This window comes from Neoarius graeffei, chromosome 5 (genome assembly GCF_027579695.1).
Source record: "Neoarius graeffei isolate fNeoGra1 chromosome 5, fNeoGra1.pri, whole genome shotgun sequence".
Taxonomy (NCBI): Eukaryota; Metazoa; Chordata; class Actinopteri; order Siluriformes; family Ariidae; genus Neoarius; species Neoarius graeffei.
Genome location: NC_083573.1, coordinates 36,974,094 through 36,989,671, shown reverse-complemented (window position 1 = coordinate 36,989,671; position 15,578 = coordinate 36,974,094). Strand labels below are relative to the sequence as shown.

Genomic DNA, 15,578 nt, shown 5'->3' with positions numbered 1-15,578 from the left:
ACAAAAAGGGTTGAAAAAGAACATGGCAGTGGTTTAATTATTTGTCTACAAAAGTAAGGGAAAAGTATAGCTTTAATTTGTGCAAGGATTGCAGAGAGTACAAATTTTTAAATAAACACAACACTCTGATGGAAAATGAGAAGATGTATAAGCAGTGATCATTTTTCCTGTCTTGACAATGTGCACTACTGATAGAGGTACAAGAATGACATTTTGATGGTTGATTGGTTTTGAAAAAGAAAAAGAAAAGAATATGCCAAGACTTGTCCTGTTGTCACCCAGATCTCTGCATGTCATTTTGGTATGTGGAGTCACTGAGAATTTTCTGGAAAACAGCTCTAATTCATCTGTCTTTCCGTCATTTAAGCCTCTAACAAAACAACCACCACACCTCAGAGATCATTGTATATCCATAGAGAATGTATGACTTGTCTAAGAATTCAAAGTTCAATATTCTTAATATTGCGATGCATTAGGACTGATTTTAAATATCTGGTATTAATCTGTTCCTCTGAGAGGGAACGTGAAAAATAAAATTAAGATGCCACACCTCAGGAAGAGGAGAATGCACAATGCAGTCGATTTGTATGTCAGTTAGCAAGCATCAATTAGCAGCTCAGAAGGGCTTCATCAGCATTAATACAGTAAGAACAAGAGTACACAAGGAAGTCAGCAACACGCTATTCTGAAGAGGGACCGCTGCATTACGTTCTGTGAAGGAGAAACATAACAAGGATGGTGAAGTAATCACTAGGCAATTTCAAATTTACTACCAATAAATTAACAAAATAAATTATGATCATACAATATAAGGCATTTTCAAAGTCTTTAATTTTCATTCAGACTTTCTCTAAACTGTATAAATCAGCTTGCAGAAATACTCTGCTCACCTGAAACATGATAGGAAGCAGACGATGTGTCATTGGTCAGGGGGTTTATGGCCACACAGGTGTAGTTGTTACCAAGAGAATTCTTTAGGGGTAAAACTAACTTGGCCTCCTCTTTAATAACAGTGTTGTTAAAGAGCCAGTGGTAAACACTTGGTGGCTGAGACTTTGCATTGCACATTAAAACAGTGGTATCCTTGATGTCAGCTGTTATAGTCACGTTCAGTGGCCCATCTGTTTAACACACACACACACACACACACAAAATCAGGTGTGAATCAGTTGAATAAAGTGTGTCATAACTTGTGATTGAACAACATTGCTTTACAGTGTCAAATTTTTCTACTATATAGTTCTGAAAAAAAATTAACTTTTCTGAATTGAAATAAGTTCTCTCACCCAGGAGTTAAATTAAACCAAGTGTGGTAACCATAAAAAAATTAAACCAAGTGTGGTAACTGCAAAAAATTAAACCAAGTGTGAAATTGCATTTTAAATATTCTCGTCCAACTTCACTGAAAGACAGCATGCCTACATCTAAATTTGTAACCTAACAAAATTACTAATTAATTAAAAAATGTATTATATGTTTACAGTGGGAAAAATGGGATTTATGACAATATGGTAATTACTATGATTGTCAGCATTATCCACATCAGACTCTGTCTCATTACCTGAACTAAAAAGTCACTGGTGGTATTTACGCCTGAGGCCCCTGTATCTGATTATAAACTCAGCTAATTAGGTTTATATCCTTTGACATATAATTTTCAATAGACAGACAGACAGACAGACAGACAGACAGATAGATAAACCTTGACCAAATCACAAGAAATCATCTTATGATTTCAAATCATTAAACATCAACCATCAAACCATCACACTCAGCTAGGAAGAGTTTGGGATCTTTTAGAATGTATGCTAACTGAATTTAGCACTGTGTTTGTTAAACTGGCTCTGTGCCTAATGTAATCCTTGCAAGCAGACAACCAAGGCAAGGTTATAAATGAAAAAAAAATCCACATAGTTTTGGCAAAATACACTAACATTAAGTTATGTTTTCTTAATGAAGAAATTTCCAACTTTATTTCTGGAACAAAACCCAATTTTGGTCAAAACCTTATTTTTCATCATAATTTGTCTGTTTCCCAGAATTCAGCCCCAGTACTGTTTGACTGGTTTTGCCAGAATGCTACAGATATAGTGTATTCCTTATTCAGTTTAATAACAAAGAACTCTTGTGAGTGTCCAGGAATGACTTTCTTCATATTACAACATGATAGCATGATAACACATGATTCACCATGATAAAGGCAAAACTCACTTACAAATAACTTTTAGCAGGTATGGTTGGCTCGTATGTGGCTGAAAAGTATTTGTGGCAACGCACTGATATAATCCATCATCAGTGATCTGCAGAGGGTGGAAATCTACAGTGGTGTCATTGATAGAAATGGACTTTGTGGCTGTTGTATTTAAAGGCTTGTTGTCTTTTAGCCACTGAATGGTTTTAAAGTTGCCAGTCACATTACAGAAGAGCTGCATATTCTCAGAGACCAGAGGGATGAGAGTACTGGGAGTCACATTCACTGAGGTAATGCCCACTGAAGACAAACCAACACAATACAGGTTTGATAGAAATGTCATAAGAAAGATCATAAAACAACAACAACAGCAAAATAAATTAGCACACAAAAATATAACAATTAGCCATAACATTATAACCACTGAGAGGTGACATGAATAACATTGAGTATCTCATTACAGTGGCACCTGTCAAGGGGTGGGATATATTAGGCAGTAAGAGAAGAGTCAGTTCTTGAAGTTGATGTGTTGGAAGAAGGTAAAATGGGCAAGTGTAAGGATCTGAGCAACTTTGAAAAACACTAAATTGTGATAACTAGACGACTGGGTCTGAGCATCTCCAAAATGACACATCCTGTGGGGTGTTCCTGGTATGCAGTGGTTAGTACCTACCAAAAGTGGTCCAAGGAAGGGCAACCAGTGAATCAGTGACAGGGTCATGGGTGTCGAAGGCTCACTGATTCACATGGGGCATGAAGGCTAGCCCACATGGTCTAATTCCACAGAAGAGCTAGCACAAACTGCTGAAAAAGTTGATGATGATACCTTTCTATTTTAGCCAGCATAAACTTTTTCAGCAGTTTGTGCTACAGGAGCTCTTCTGTGGGATTAGACCATATGGGCTAGCCTTTGTGCCCCATGCAAATCCGTGAACCTTGGCCGCCCATGACCCTGTCGCTGGTTCACATGTGGTCCTTCCTTGGATAATTTTTGGTAGGTACTAACCACTGCATACCGGGAACACCCCACAAGATGTGCCATTTTGGAGATGCTCAGACCCAGTCATCTAGCCATCACAATTTGGCCCTGGTCAAAGTCACTCAGATCCTTACGTTTGCCCATTTTTTCTACTTCCAACACATCAACTTCAAGAACTGACTGTTCTCTTGCTGCCTAATATATCCCACCCCTTGACAGGTGCCATTGTAATGAGATAATCAATGTTATTCATGTCAACTCTCAGTGGTCATAATGTTATGGCTGATCAGTGTATAGTACTGTAGTGTCTGTTTTCCTGCTGTTAATGTAATAACTTATAGAATACCAAGGTTCAACCAAATGAGGTCAGGACCTACCAGTGACAGTTAAGTTAAACAAAGCACTGCTGTTTCTTCCTGTGATGTTATTGTGGGCTAGGCAAGTGTATTCTCCACTGCTGTTGAATGAAAGAGAGTCAGCCTGATACACGGTGCCCTCTGCCACTTTAGAACCTTGGAAGAACCAGCTGTACTGACTGGCGGGTTGAGATGAAGCAGAGCAATTTAGTGTCACATTAGAACCTACATCAGCTATGTCCGGGCCAGAAATCTTAGTGGACCATGGACCATCTAGATGAGTAAGAAGAAAATAATTTACATTTAAGCACAATTGGTCTTGGATACACATTTAACCTGAACTATATTATGGCACCTGCATATAAAACAAGAGAAATAAATTCACATTATTTCAAACCAGACCTACATTTAAGAAATAATTCTAAGTATGTTTAGCTCATTTGAGTTTTCTCAGCTTTATATATCATAACAACAAACCATCAAGCTCATACACTTTACAGTATTAGGAACACATGTACACCCGCTTATTCATGTAGTTAACTAAACAGCCAACTACAGTGGTGCTTGAAAGTTTGTGAACCCTTTAGAATTTTCTACATTTCTGCATAAATATGACCTAAAACATCATCAGATTTTCACACAAGTCCTAAAAGTAGATAAAGAGAACCCAGTTAAACAAATGAGACAAAAATATTATACTTGGTCATTTATTTATTGAGGAAAATGATCCAATATTACATATCTGTGAGTGGCAAAAGTATGTGAACCTTTGCTTTCAGTATCTGGCGTGACCCCCTTGTGCAGCAATAACTGCAACTAAACATTTCTAGTAACTGTTGATCAGTCCTGCACACCGGCTTGGAGGAATTTTAGCCCATTCCTCTGTACAGAACAGCTTCAACTCTGGGATGTTGGTGGGTTTCCTCACATGAACTGCTCGCTTCAGGTCCTTCCACAACATTTCGATTGGATTAAGGTCAGGACTTTGACTTGGCCATTCCAAAACATTAACTTTATTCTTTTTTAACCATTCTTTGGTAGAATGACTTGTGTGCTTTGGGTCATTGTCTTGCTGCATGACCCACCTTCTCTTGAGATTCAGTTCATGGACAGATGTCCTGACATTTTCCTTTAGAATTCGCAAGTATAATTCAGAATTCATTGTTCCATCAATGATGGCAAGCCGTCCTGGCCCAGATGCAGCAAAACAGGCCCAAACCATGATACTACCACCACCATGTTTCACAGATGGGATGAGGTTCTTATGCTGCAATGCAGTGTTTTCCTTTCTCCAAACATAACGCTTCTCATTTAAACCAAAAAGTTCTATTTTGGTCTCATCCGTCCACAAAACATTTTTCCAATACCCTTCTGGTTTGTCCACATGATCTTTAATAAACTGCAGATGAGCAGCAGTGTTCTTTTTGGAGAGCAGTGGCTTTCTCCTTGTAACCCTGTCATGCACACCATTGTTGTTCAGTGTTCTCCTGATGGTGGACTTATGAACATTAACATTAACCAATGTGAGAGAGGCCTTCAGTTGCTTAGAAGTTACCCTGGGGTCCTTTGTGACCTCGCCGATGATTACACGCCTTGCTCTTGGAGTGATCTTTGTTGGTTAACCAATCCTGGGGAGGGTAACAATGGTCTTGAATTTCCTCCATTTGTACACAATCTGTCTGACTGTGGATTGGTGGAGTCCAAACTCTTTAGAGATGTTTTTGTAACCTTTGCCAGCCTGATGAGCATCAACAAGGCTTTTTCTGAGGTCCTCAGAAATCTCCTTTGTTCGTGCCATGATACACTTCCACAAACATGTGTTGTGAAGATCAGACTTTGATAGATCCCTGTTCTTTAAATAAAACAGGGTGCCCACTCACACCTGATTGTCATCCCAGTGATTGAAAACACCTGACTCTAATTTCACCTTCAAATTAACTGCTAATCCTAGAGGTTCACATACTTTTGCCACTCACAGATATGTAATATTGGATCATTTTCCTCAATAAATAAATGACCAAGTGTAATATTTTTGTCTCATTTGTTTAACTGGGGTCTCTTTATCTACTTTTAGGACTTGTGTGAAAATCTGATGATGTTTTAGGTCATATTTATGCAGAAATATAGAAAATTCTAAAGGGTTCACAAACTTTCAAGCACCACTGTACGTGGCAGTAGATGCTCATATCAAACATCAGAATGGAAGTCTGGAAAAACAGTGGCATTTTTTTCTAAATCTCCAACTGTTGAGTTTGGGTTCAACCCCAGGCTTCTGTTCTTGGTGGACAGGAGTGGGACTTAATGTGGTCTTTTGTTGTAGCCCATCCACCTCAAGGTTCTACATGTTGTGCATTGTGAGATGCTTTTCTACTCATCACAGTTGTTAAGAGTGGTTATTTGAGTTACCATAGATTTCCTGTCAGCTCGAATCAGTCTGCACCAAGTTTCCCAAAAGTATCGTAGCACAAAGATCATCGTTAAATGATCAAGCAAGCAGCACAATGAATGCTGTCTTTCCTGGTTAAGATGCTCTTAGTGTTAAGAGGCTTTGGGGAAACTCGGTACTGTCTGTTCTCCTCAGAACTCTCACATCAACAAAGTGTTTCTGCTTACAGGACTGGATTTTTTTTTCATGCACCATTCTGAGTAAACTCTTGACACTGCTGTGCATGAAAATCCCATTAGATCAGCAGTTTCTGAAATACTCAAACCAGCCCATCTAACAGCAGCAACCATGCCACTGTCAAAGCCAATGAAATCACATTTTCCCTCTCATTCTGATGTTGGATGATCTGTATCCACATGTCGGTACACTTTCTTTGTTGCCACATGATTAGCTGACTGGATAATTGCATGAATAAACAGGTGTAGAGATGTTCCTAATAAAATGTCCAGTGAATGTAAGTCTAGTAGCTGTAAATCTATTAAATCTATTACTGATCTAATGCAAATGAACATCTGTTATAATTCAGAAGGGCTTTTTCCACTCATCCCCTTGGATGTTGACTGAAAACATTAATGAAATGTGAAATATGTTACTCACAGTTAACTATTAGATCATAGGCCATGCTGGTCACATTGCTCACAGTGTTGGTTGCTACACATTGGTATTTTCCATTATCAGAGAGGGCAAGCTGATTAAATGTGAGTGTGTTGTTTTGGTTGGAAAAAGAAAGTCTGCTGTCATCCTTTTTCCAATAAACAAAGTCTGCAGGTCCCGTGATGTTACAGATCAGGGTCAATGAATTGTTGAGTATTGGTGGCTCACCAACAGGCACAATTGAAGCAGCAGATACTGGGTCTAAATAAAAACAGAAAAAGCGTAATCTAGTGAAAAGGTGAAATCTACACTCTGTTGTACTGGCTGGAAAGTGGATAATTAGGTAGAAAAAAATTACTTGTGTTTACATTTTTTTTTAATCTCACCTAAGATGCTGATGTTGCTGGTGGCTGTGGCATATCTGAGAGTCACTTTGTTGTGGGCAATACAGGTATAAGTTCCTGTTTGGTTCTGAGTGGCACCAGTAATCTGGAAGGTTGGGCTTATTACATTAAGAGAACTGTCATTATAGTGCCACTGGAATAATGCTGCAGGTTTGGAGTCACAAGAACAGGACAAATTGATGCTTGATCCTGAAATGTATGCCATCATTTTTGGCAGAACTTCCATTGTCAGGTTGCTGGGACCATCTAGAGGAATACAATATTAGTTACATCTATTCAACAGTGAAGCCATTGAGTAAAGATAGAATCCTTGACTTGCAAGTGACATCAAAGTAAAAAAGAAACCTGGATGTCAGCCATGTTGGTGGATATACGAATGCAGGGTCAAGCGACATTCCATACAAAACATACTCACGTGCGTGCAACTCTCTTTGTTTTTCCACTGTTTTAAGCATTCTTTTAGCTATGCCATATCTTTGTGCTGTACATGGTTGTGGTCACAACAGTACTCGTGACCGTGGCACGTTCCGAATTTTTAGAATTCCATCTGTGATTCAGAAAGAGGACGAGGAAACTCTGAGGCTTAGTATGGAGAGGAGACGAGGGGATCAGGACACTTCGTCCAATGACCATTTTGTCCAATAGTTAAGACATTTCGTCCAAATACTTTTTCATATGCACTATCAATTATTTTATATTTCAGGTATTCTGGTGTTTGCAAACGAAAGCCCCACGAAAGCACTGCTCCCTGCCTAAAGACTCACAGCGAAGCACTAAAGAAGTACACTCTTTAGTGTCGAAGCTGCTTTGGTCAAATTCCACTGAGAATTCCTCCTTTTTTTGAACAAACAAATACCTGAAATATAAAATAATTGATAGTGCGTATGAAAAAGGCTTTGGACGAAATGTCTTAACTATTGGCTGAAATGGTCATTGGATGAAATGACCTGTATTCGTACTTGATGGTCAGTACAAGCGTCTTATCTTCAGAAAAGTCTGACTTTTTAAAATAATATAGGTCAAAACCACACATATCTATCTTCTCTTTGTATCAAATCTTCGTTCGATCATTCAAGTTGTGGTAATACTGAGAAAATTCAGCATTGTTTACAGACACGCTTTCAGCGGCTGCCATCCTAGTCGCTTTGTATATCCACCATCATGGTAGATGCTCATGACGTAGCACATTTTGATCACGTGGTTGCAAGTAATCTATAAAGCTCCTAATGTTAATTCAATGTGTAGTGTTGTAAGTAATGATTTATCATAGACAGGAACTGAAAATTTTACAATAATGCTATACTCACAGCTGATATTGAGGGAAATTGATGTGCTTGCTTTATCACTGATGTTATTCTTCACAGAACAACTGAAAGGCCCACTGTCATATCTTGTTATATTGTTGATAATGAGACTACTTCCATCACTAATGAATCGAACATCTGCGTTTGTGACCTCGGAGCTGCCATTATACCATGAGAAGATTAATGGTGTGCCAGTGACAGTGCAGTTGAAGGTGACACTATCATTAAACTCCACCAGATTTGTCTTACTTACTGTCAAAGACACATTTGTGATTGGCTCTGAAAGTAAGAATAAATATAAAAAAAAGACATTTTCAGTTTCAAACTATCATTTACAACCTATGCTGAACATTGATATAATATGCCGGGCAGTAAAAGATGACTAAAACATACTGTACATACATTTAAAGACTAGCTCAGTATGGATGATCTATTCTTTCCTATGGACATGAATTTGTTCATCAGTTGCCCCTCAAAATATCTTAAAATTGTATACATATTTTCCCATCTTTCCCGGTATACATTCATACATGTTTAGGTCTCTGATATGTCTGTTACTGATAAATACATTAGACAGGAATGGGCACATTGACACCACCAAGTGTACACAGGAAGGGATTACGTGTAATGTTGGATTTCCTATAAGATAGCCCATTAAAAAAAAAAGAAAGAAAGAGAGAACCCCACCTTAACCATGCACTTAACCATTCCAGCAACTGACAGGTTTGTTCCTATAAGTGTACAGTATAATCATAGAATATTTCTGTTTTCAAATCCAATTAACCTAATGACTCATCAATTATATAAAATACATTTTTATACCATTAAATTGTGCTTAACTCCAGCCACAATGAGTGACACTGTGTTGTTAAAACAGGACAGTTAATTTAGCAATGTCATTTTTTGCACAGTAATTAACACTGCTACATATTGGTTTTGTGGCAGTTTAAATATCTAGAAGTTTTCTCTATTTTCTATTCTCTGTTTATCCTGTAATGATGCTGCTGGAATTTTAATTTCCCTGAGGGAACCCTCCCAAAGGGATTAATAAAGTTCTAATCTAATCTAATCTAATCTAATCTAATCTAATCTAATCTAATCTAATCTAATCTAATCTAATCTAATCTAATCTAATCTAAATATTCATACATTTCCCATGTAATTTATTATTATAACATATTTAGTAGATTGGCCCTAAACTTTAATACTGATTTCACTACTAGTTTTTTTTTTCTTTACAGTCCTGTTAATTTTAAAATTATGAGCTACATTTTCCCCCCTTGGACATGGCAGATGTTTAGACTGATAAGTAAGGCAACACTATTCCCCCCCTCCCATTTTTATGAAACATTTTCCAAGTATATTAAATAGAAATTATTAGTAAAATGTCTGTGATTGTGGGTGTTTGGAAACTCACCTTGAACAGACAGGCTAATTTCTGCTTTTGCAAGTGGTTGCATGCTTTGCAGTACATAGTTACCAGAGTCATTCACTTGTACTGAATACAGAATGAGCTGACTTGTGGATGAGTTGAAATGCAGTCGCTCTTTGTTAACGTCAGTCATTATAACATTAGGTGGGTAAAAGAATACCAGGACCTTCCCATCTAACAACCAAACACCAGAAGTGATATTCTTCTGAGAAGTGAAAGTAAGAGTGACGTTATCTCCGACAGCTGGACAATTCGGAGATGCAGTCAGACCCTCAGAGGAGACACCTGAAAGAGGACATTTTTAGGTATATTATTGGCTAAAACAATAGCAAAGTTGCTTTCCCAGGTTTGCAATGATGTTTTCCAGTGGATAGTTAAACTTTTTAAATCTGGCTAACTGTGGGAGAAAAATGCTATCACAAGCTACTTGCTCCAGAAGATTTTGGAATATTGGATTGGAAGCTGGCTTTTTCCTCTTATAGCATAATATCAGGTTCTTATTCCCATTTGCTTTGTTTACATTCTCACACTGTGACATTTTCTCTCACTCTGTTTCTCCTGATTAGCTGTGGCTCCTACCCATCACAGTGTAGTTGGACTTTTTTCATGGCGGAACATGGAGCATGATGACATTTGATTATCTGAGCTGTCGTATGACATAGGAAAATTCTCATATTTACTCACAGAAGCTCAGGAATATTATACAGAGTGTATTTCTCCCTCACATTTTTTTTTCCTAACAAAAAAGTCTACGGGGCGGCACGGTGGTGTAGTGGTTAGCGCTGTCGCCTCACAGCAAGAAGGTCCAGGTTCGAGCCCCGCGGCCGGCAAGGGCCTTTCTGTGCGGAGTTTGCATGTTCTCCCCGTGTCCGCGTGGGTTTCCTCCGGGTGCTCCGGTTTCCCCCACAGTCCAAAGACATGCAGGTTAGGTTAACTGGTGACTCTAAATTGACCATAGGTGTGAATGTGAGTGTGAATGGTTGTCTGTGTCTATGTGTCAGCCCTGTGATGACCTGGCGACTTGTCCAGGGTGTACCCCGCCTTTCGCCCGTAGTCAGCTGGGATAGGCTCCAGCTTGCCTGCGACCCTGTAGAAGGATAAAGTGGCTAGAGATAATGAGATGAGATGAGATTACACTTGGAAGACATGAGAAAGGTACTCCAAAAATGGTTACCCCACCATCATATATGTCTACAAAAAGTTTATTAGAGTAGAACATAAAAAGTGTCACCATTCAGTGTACAGCACCTTTATTAAACAGTGATAGCGACGTTTTATATAGGCTGTTTTATTTCCTTCACTGTTACTCATTCATATGACAAATGTGGATTTTAGATAATCTATAACAGATAGTTTATTGTAATTAGAATATTAGGCCTACAGATTTGTGTTGAATACAAATCTGTGGTTTCATAGGCACTTTTCTGACTTCATTTTAAAGCACACACACATATATTTCAGCACATGTACTGCATATTTCAAATAGCAAAATACAACTTGTACAAACAAATGACGAATAACTTTTTATTCCCCTGGCATATAATGCGGGGGGATATAGCCCTTGCTCTGTTCGTCCGTCTGTAAATATTTTAGTTTCCGGAGCATAACTCAAAAACTATTAGGAATTTTTTCACGAAACCTGACAGTTATGTTAAGTGACTAGAGGAGTTGTGCCATTTGACATTTTGGGATTTCTGTGATTTGTATTTTTTTTTCCATATTTCCATGGCAACCAATTCAACTTAGGACAGTTTGGAGTGGGGTTTCATGTGGGGGCCAGGGGGAATACGTCATTTCCTGATGACTTTTGTTAAAATAAGCATCCATCACAGTGAACATCAGGTCTTAATGTATGTCAGTTACTGTTAAAATATATCTAGAGATATGGTGTTAACATGCCAATTTACACTGTGAAGGATTCGAACAAAACATAAAATGTTTTATTGTATTACAAATCAAGTTCGAATGAAAATGCTGGTATTTACTATATACAGTATTAATGGGCCTCACACTTTGGGGAGTTGGACTGAATCATTGGTTTGGAGCAGGGATTTGTTTTTCTGTTCCCAAGAGCCACACCCTAGTCTTTCCTTACCAGTTAGAATGAAATAAAAAAACAGTTACTAATAAACTTTACGTATGATAGCCTAGTCTATTTAAAGGAATAGAGGTTATAACTAGAACCATATTCTACATTTAACCAAAAATATATATTAATTTCAGATCATTTTCATCCTTCTACATTGCAGTGTGATTTTTTTTTTGCTTGCAGAATAGTATGAAAAAAAAAACCAAAACCTTTCTACACAGATTATCTTGCTGTTGTCTCATCTTCAATTAAGAAAAAAAAAATCACCATAGCAGCTATGTAATGTCATATCTTTCTGTAGCTGCGTGCAGGATGTTCTGGACTATGAATTCTGAACTAATTCTGGACCAAGCCAATACTTGTTGAAATGATAAAAAATAATGTGAATAATTGTCAACATTCTCACTCTGGATTAATTTAGAGTGATATTATTTGTATTTTTGATTATGTTCTGTAAAAAAAAAATATAGTTTTTTTGTTCTCTGTAATGTTTCTAAACCCTGGCTTAGAATGAGGATACATATCTTGTCAAGACTAAGAATTAGCACACAAATAGAACATTCAACATTAAAAAAAGAGAGAATCATCCTATTACGTTTACATTTAGTGGCTACTTTCTGCAATAAGCTTAAATAAATAAATAAATAAATAAATAGAAGATGAAGGTTTTATTTGTCACAAGCACACTCAAGCACAGTGAAATTCATCTTCTGAATTTAACTGAAGCAGTGAATATACGCATGCACACACACAGCTATACTATCGCGCCCGGGGAGCAGTTGGGGGTTAGGTGCCTTGCTCAAGGGCACTTCAAGCCAAGGCCGCCCCATGTTAACCTAATCGCATATCTTTGGACTGTGGGGGAAACCGGAGCACCCAGAGGAAACCCACACAGACATGGGGAGAACATGCGAACTCCACACCGAAAGGACCCCTGTCAGCCGCTGGGCTCAAACCCAGAGCCTTCTTCCTGTGAGGCGACAGTGTTAACCACTACACCACTGTGCCACCCATAAATAAAGTAAAGAAAGAAAGAAGGAAGGAAAGAGGAAGCCCTGAGCAACCTTCTTAGACCTGATGAAGAACAGCCACTGATAAAACAAAGTAAGGGACGAAGGCCTTTACAAGAATTACAGTTTAATAAGGTCACCTATATGTCTATGACATTAGGTTTGGAAGAAAAAAAAGGTCATTATGCACATGAAAAATTCATGTTCTTCCATTCCGTCCATATGTATATGAGATTTGTACCTGCGCAAATTTACTTTAAAACTACTAATAGGAAGAGAAATAACTTTAAAATGATTTAACTTGCTGTAATACAAAAGTCTTGAGAATTCTGTTAAAGCAAAACAAACAACAACAAAACCCCATAATGTTTTATAAGAACATTTGTTTTTACTTTTGTTTGCCAAGGGTTTAAGTATAAGAAAGATAAAGCAAGTGTGATAAATTCATTATTGTAGTGCTTAGAAAATAAAGGATTTGAATGGGTATGATAAAACAGCCCCAAAATATAAGCAACATACATTTTGAAATAATACATAATAGCTAGAACACAACCAATACATATTAGAATATTAATGATTGAAATACCTGTTATGTAGAGTGTGATGATAAAGGTAAAGCAACAGAAACATTTAGACTCCATTTTGGAACTCCGATTTAGAAAAGGTTCCTTACTCTCTCCGTTATAGTTCATATGAAGACTGTGTGTCAGGGTTACTGTGGTGTTAAAAATGACTGCTACCTGTGTGTATACAGAAAATACATCAGCAAATATTTGCATAGTTGTTACAAAGGTACTGTGCAATACCTTGCGCGCGCGCGCACACACACACACACACACACACACACACACACTTGGGACTGCAAGGTGTTTTGGCTTTACTGCAAATTGGTACCTGATCATTGGTCACCAATACTCTCTAGCAATCACAATTCAGGATTTTGACCTTGCACTGAATGACAAAAATATTGCAAAGACTCACAATGGTCATAGGGATAAAACAGAAATGAGACAATATAACAAGTGTGTATTTGTGTAAAAGGAGCCTTTTGGGTTTTGCTCTGTGTCTACTGGCCAGCTTTTGTTCTAAATGTGTAATATCCAACCATGCTGGCCACTGAGTCTAAGTAGGGGCTTTTGACTGCTGAGACAAGGCAGATATACACACAGACTTGGACACCAGTCCATCAATGGGCACTGCACACACCTACCAGCGTAGCTTTTTGGGATCAAACCTCAACGTCATAGCTTTCTTCTTTTGTTTCAAATGTTTTTTCTTTTAAAAATATTTCCAAGAAACCTACAGAGTATCACCACTTGTTTAATCCAACACCATAATTTATTAAATGTGTTACTCTTTTTACATTATAGTGCTCATTTTTTGGTTAAAGGATGTCAAAATATTCAAGGGCAATATATCTTGCCCTTGGCATTGCATTGGCTCCCAGTCAAATTTCGCATTAATTATAAAATACTACAATTGACCTTTAAAGCACTGAATGGTCTTGCACCACAGTACCTGAGTGAACTTCTAGTTCTAGACTTAGAGCAAAAGGTACAGGCTACTGTATCTGCTGGTACCTTGTATAGTGAAGGCTACATCAGGGGGCAGAGCCTTTTCTTACAAAGCCCCACAGTTATGGAACAGCCTTCCAAGTAGTGTTCGGGACTCAGACACAGTCTCAGTGTTTAAGTCTAGGCTGAAAACATATCTGTTTAGTCAAGCCTTTTGTTAATAGTTTTATTAGGTAAAGGAGTAGATCTGGAAGGTCCTCAGGCATAAAGTGTTTTGGTAAACTGGGATGTATGGATGCTGTCAGCCCCCCACTCACTCGCTCACTCAAGTTTGTTGATGGTGTAGTGGCTGGCTGCTTTATGTCCCCAGACGCCCTCATGCCTGTGTTACCTCCTGGCTCTCCCTTTTTAGTTATGCTGTCATAGTTAGTTTTGCCGGAGTCCCTGCTTGCACTCAGCACAAAATGTATACTGTTCTTACTCATCATGTGACATTGAGTATACCTAACAACCTGTTTTCTCTCTCTCTCTCTCTTTCTCCCCTCCCCCTCACTCTGTCTGTCCTTCTGAGTTACATGTCAATCCTCAGATCAAGATGCTGACCTCTTCTGCTCTTCAGACCTGCCTGATCCATCCTGATGCCCTACGTCTGACTGGAGTCTCATCACATCACCCCTGTGGAGGACGGCCCCATATGGATAATTGAAAGTCGCACTTGGAAGACGCTCTGGACGCTTACAGTAATGCTTTTATGGCTGAGGACTACAGTTGACTTGCTAACTCTAGGACTGCAGTTTTCATGAACAGTTTTGCACTCAAGTTTCCATCAATGGACAGTTTATAACTTCAACAAAACAGACTCCATGTTAAAACTATAATAACTTCCTGGTTTCATAGTTACACTTTGTGACTATATAGGACACTGTTATAGAAGCAAGTTATTTATAATCACGCTATCTGTTATCACCGAAATGAGGATGGGTTCCCTTTTGAGTCTGGTTCCTCTCAAGGTTTCTTCCTCATGTCATCTGAGGGAGATTTTCCTTTCCACCATCGCCACAGGCTTGCTCATTGGGGATAAATTAAAAATAAACTTGACTTGAATCTTACATTTCTCCTTACTGTGTGTAAATGTTTCACATCCATATGTATTTTAATTCAACATTGACACTATTTACATTTATTCAAAAACACCCTGACTGAATGATTTGCAATATGGAAATGTTGTGGGTAACACCAGACAGTGCAATTATAAATAA

The 15,578-nt window shown here is 38.2% G+C and overlaps 1 protein-coding gene across 1 annotated transcript; it reads right to left on the bottom strand.

Moving 5' to 3' along the window:
• ceacam1 (CEA cell adhesion molecule 1) lies at positions 1-13,487 on the bottom strand. Its single transcript, XM_060921596.1, has 9 exons — positions 13,392-13,487; positions 9,692-9,991; positions 8,278-8,553; positions 6,953-7,216; positions 6,570-6,827; positions 3,548-3,799; positions 2,216-2,491; positions 891-1,121; positions 1-711 (listed from the first exon to the last, which is right to left on the bottom strand). Exons 1-9 carry the CDS (start codon positions 13,444-13,446, stop codon positions 617-619), a joined length of 2,007 nt encoding a protein of 668 aa, XP_060777579.1. The 5' UTR covers positions 13,447-13,487; the 3' UTR covers positions 1-616.
• Between the last annotated feature and the right edge of the window lie 2,091 nt (positions 13,488-15,578).

Excerpts from the sequence above, each read along its gene's own strand:
- ceacam1 (XM_060921596.1), bottom strand. The coding sequence starts at position 13,446 with ATGGAGTCTAAATGTTTCTGTTGCTTTACCTTTATCATCACACTCTAC. Across the intron at positions 1,122-2,215 it reads ATACCTGCTAAAAGTTATTT|ATGGGCCACTGAACGTGACT; the intron begins GTAAGTGAGTTT and ends TGTGTTAAACAG. Across the intron at positions 712-890 it reads TGCTTCCTATCATGTTTCAG|AACGTAATGCAGCGGTCCCT; the intron begins GTGAGCAGAGTA and ends TCTCCTTCACAG.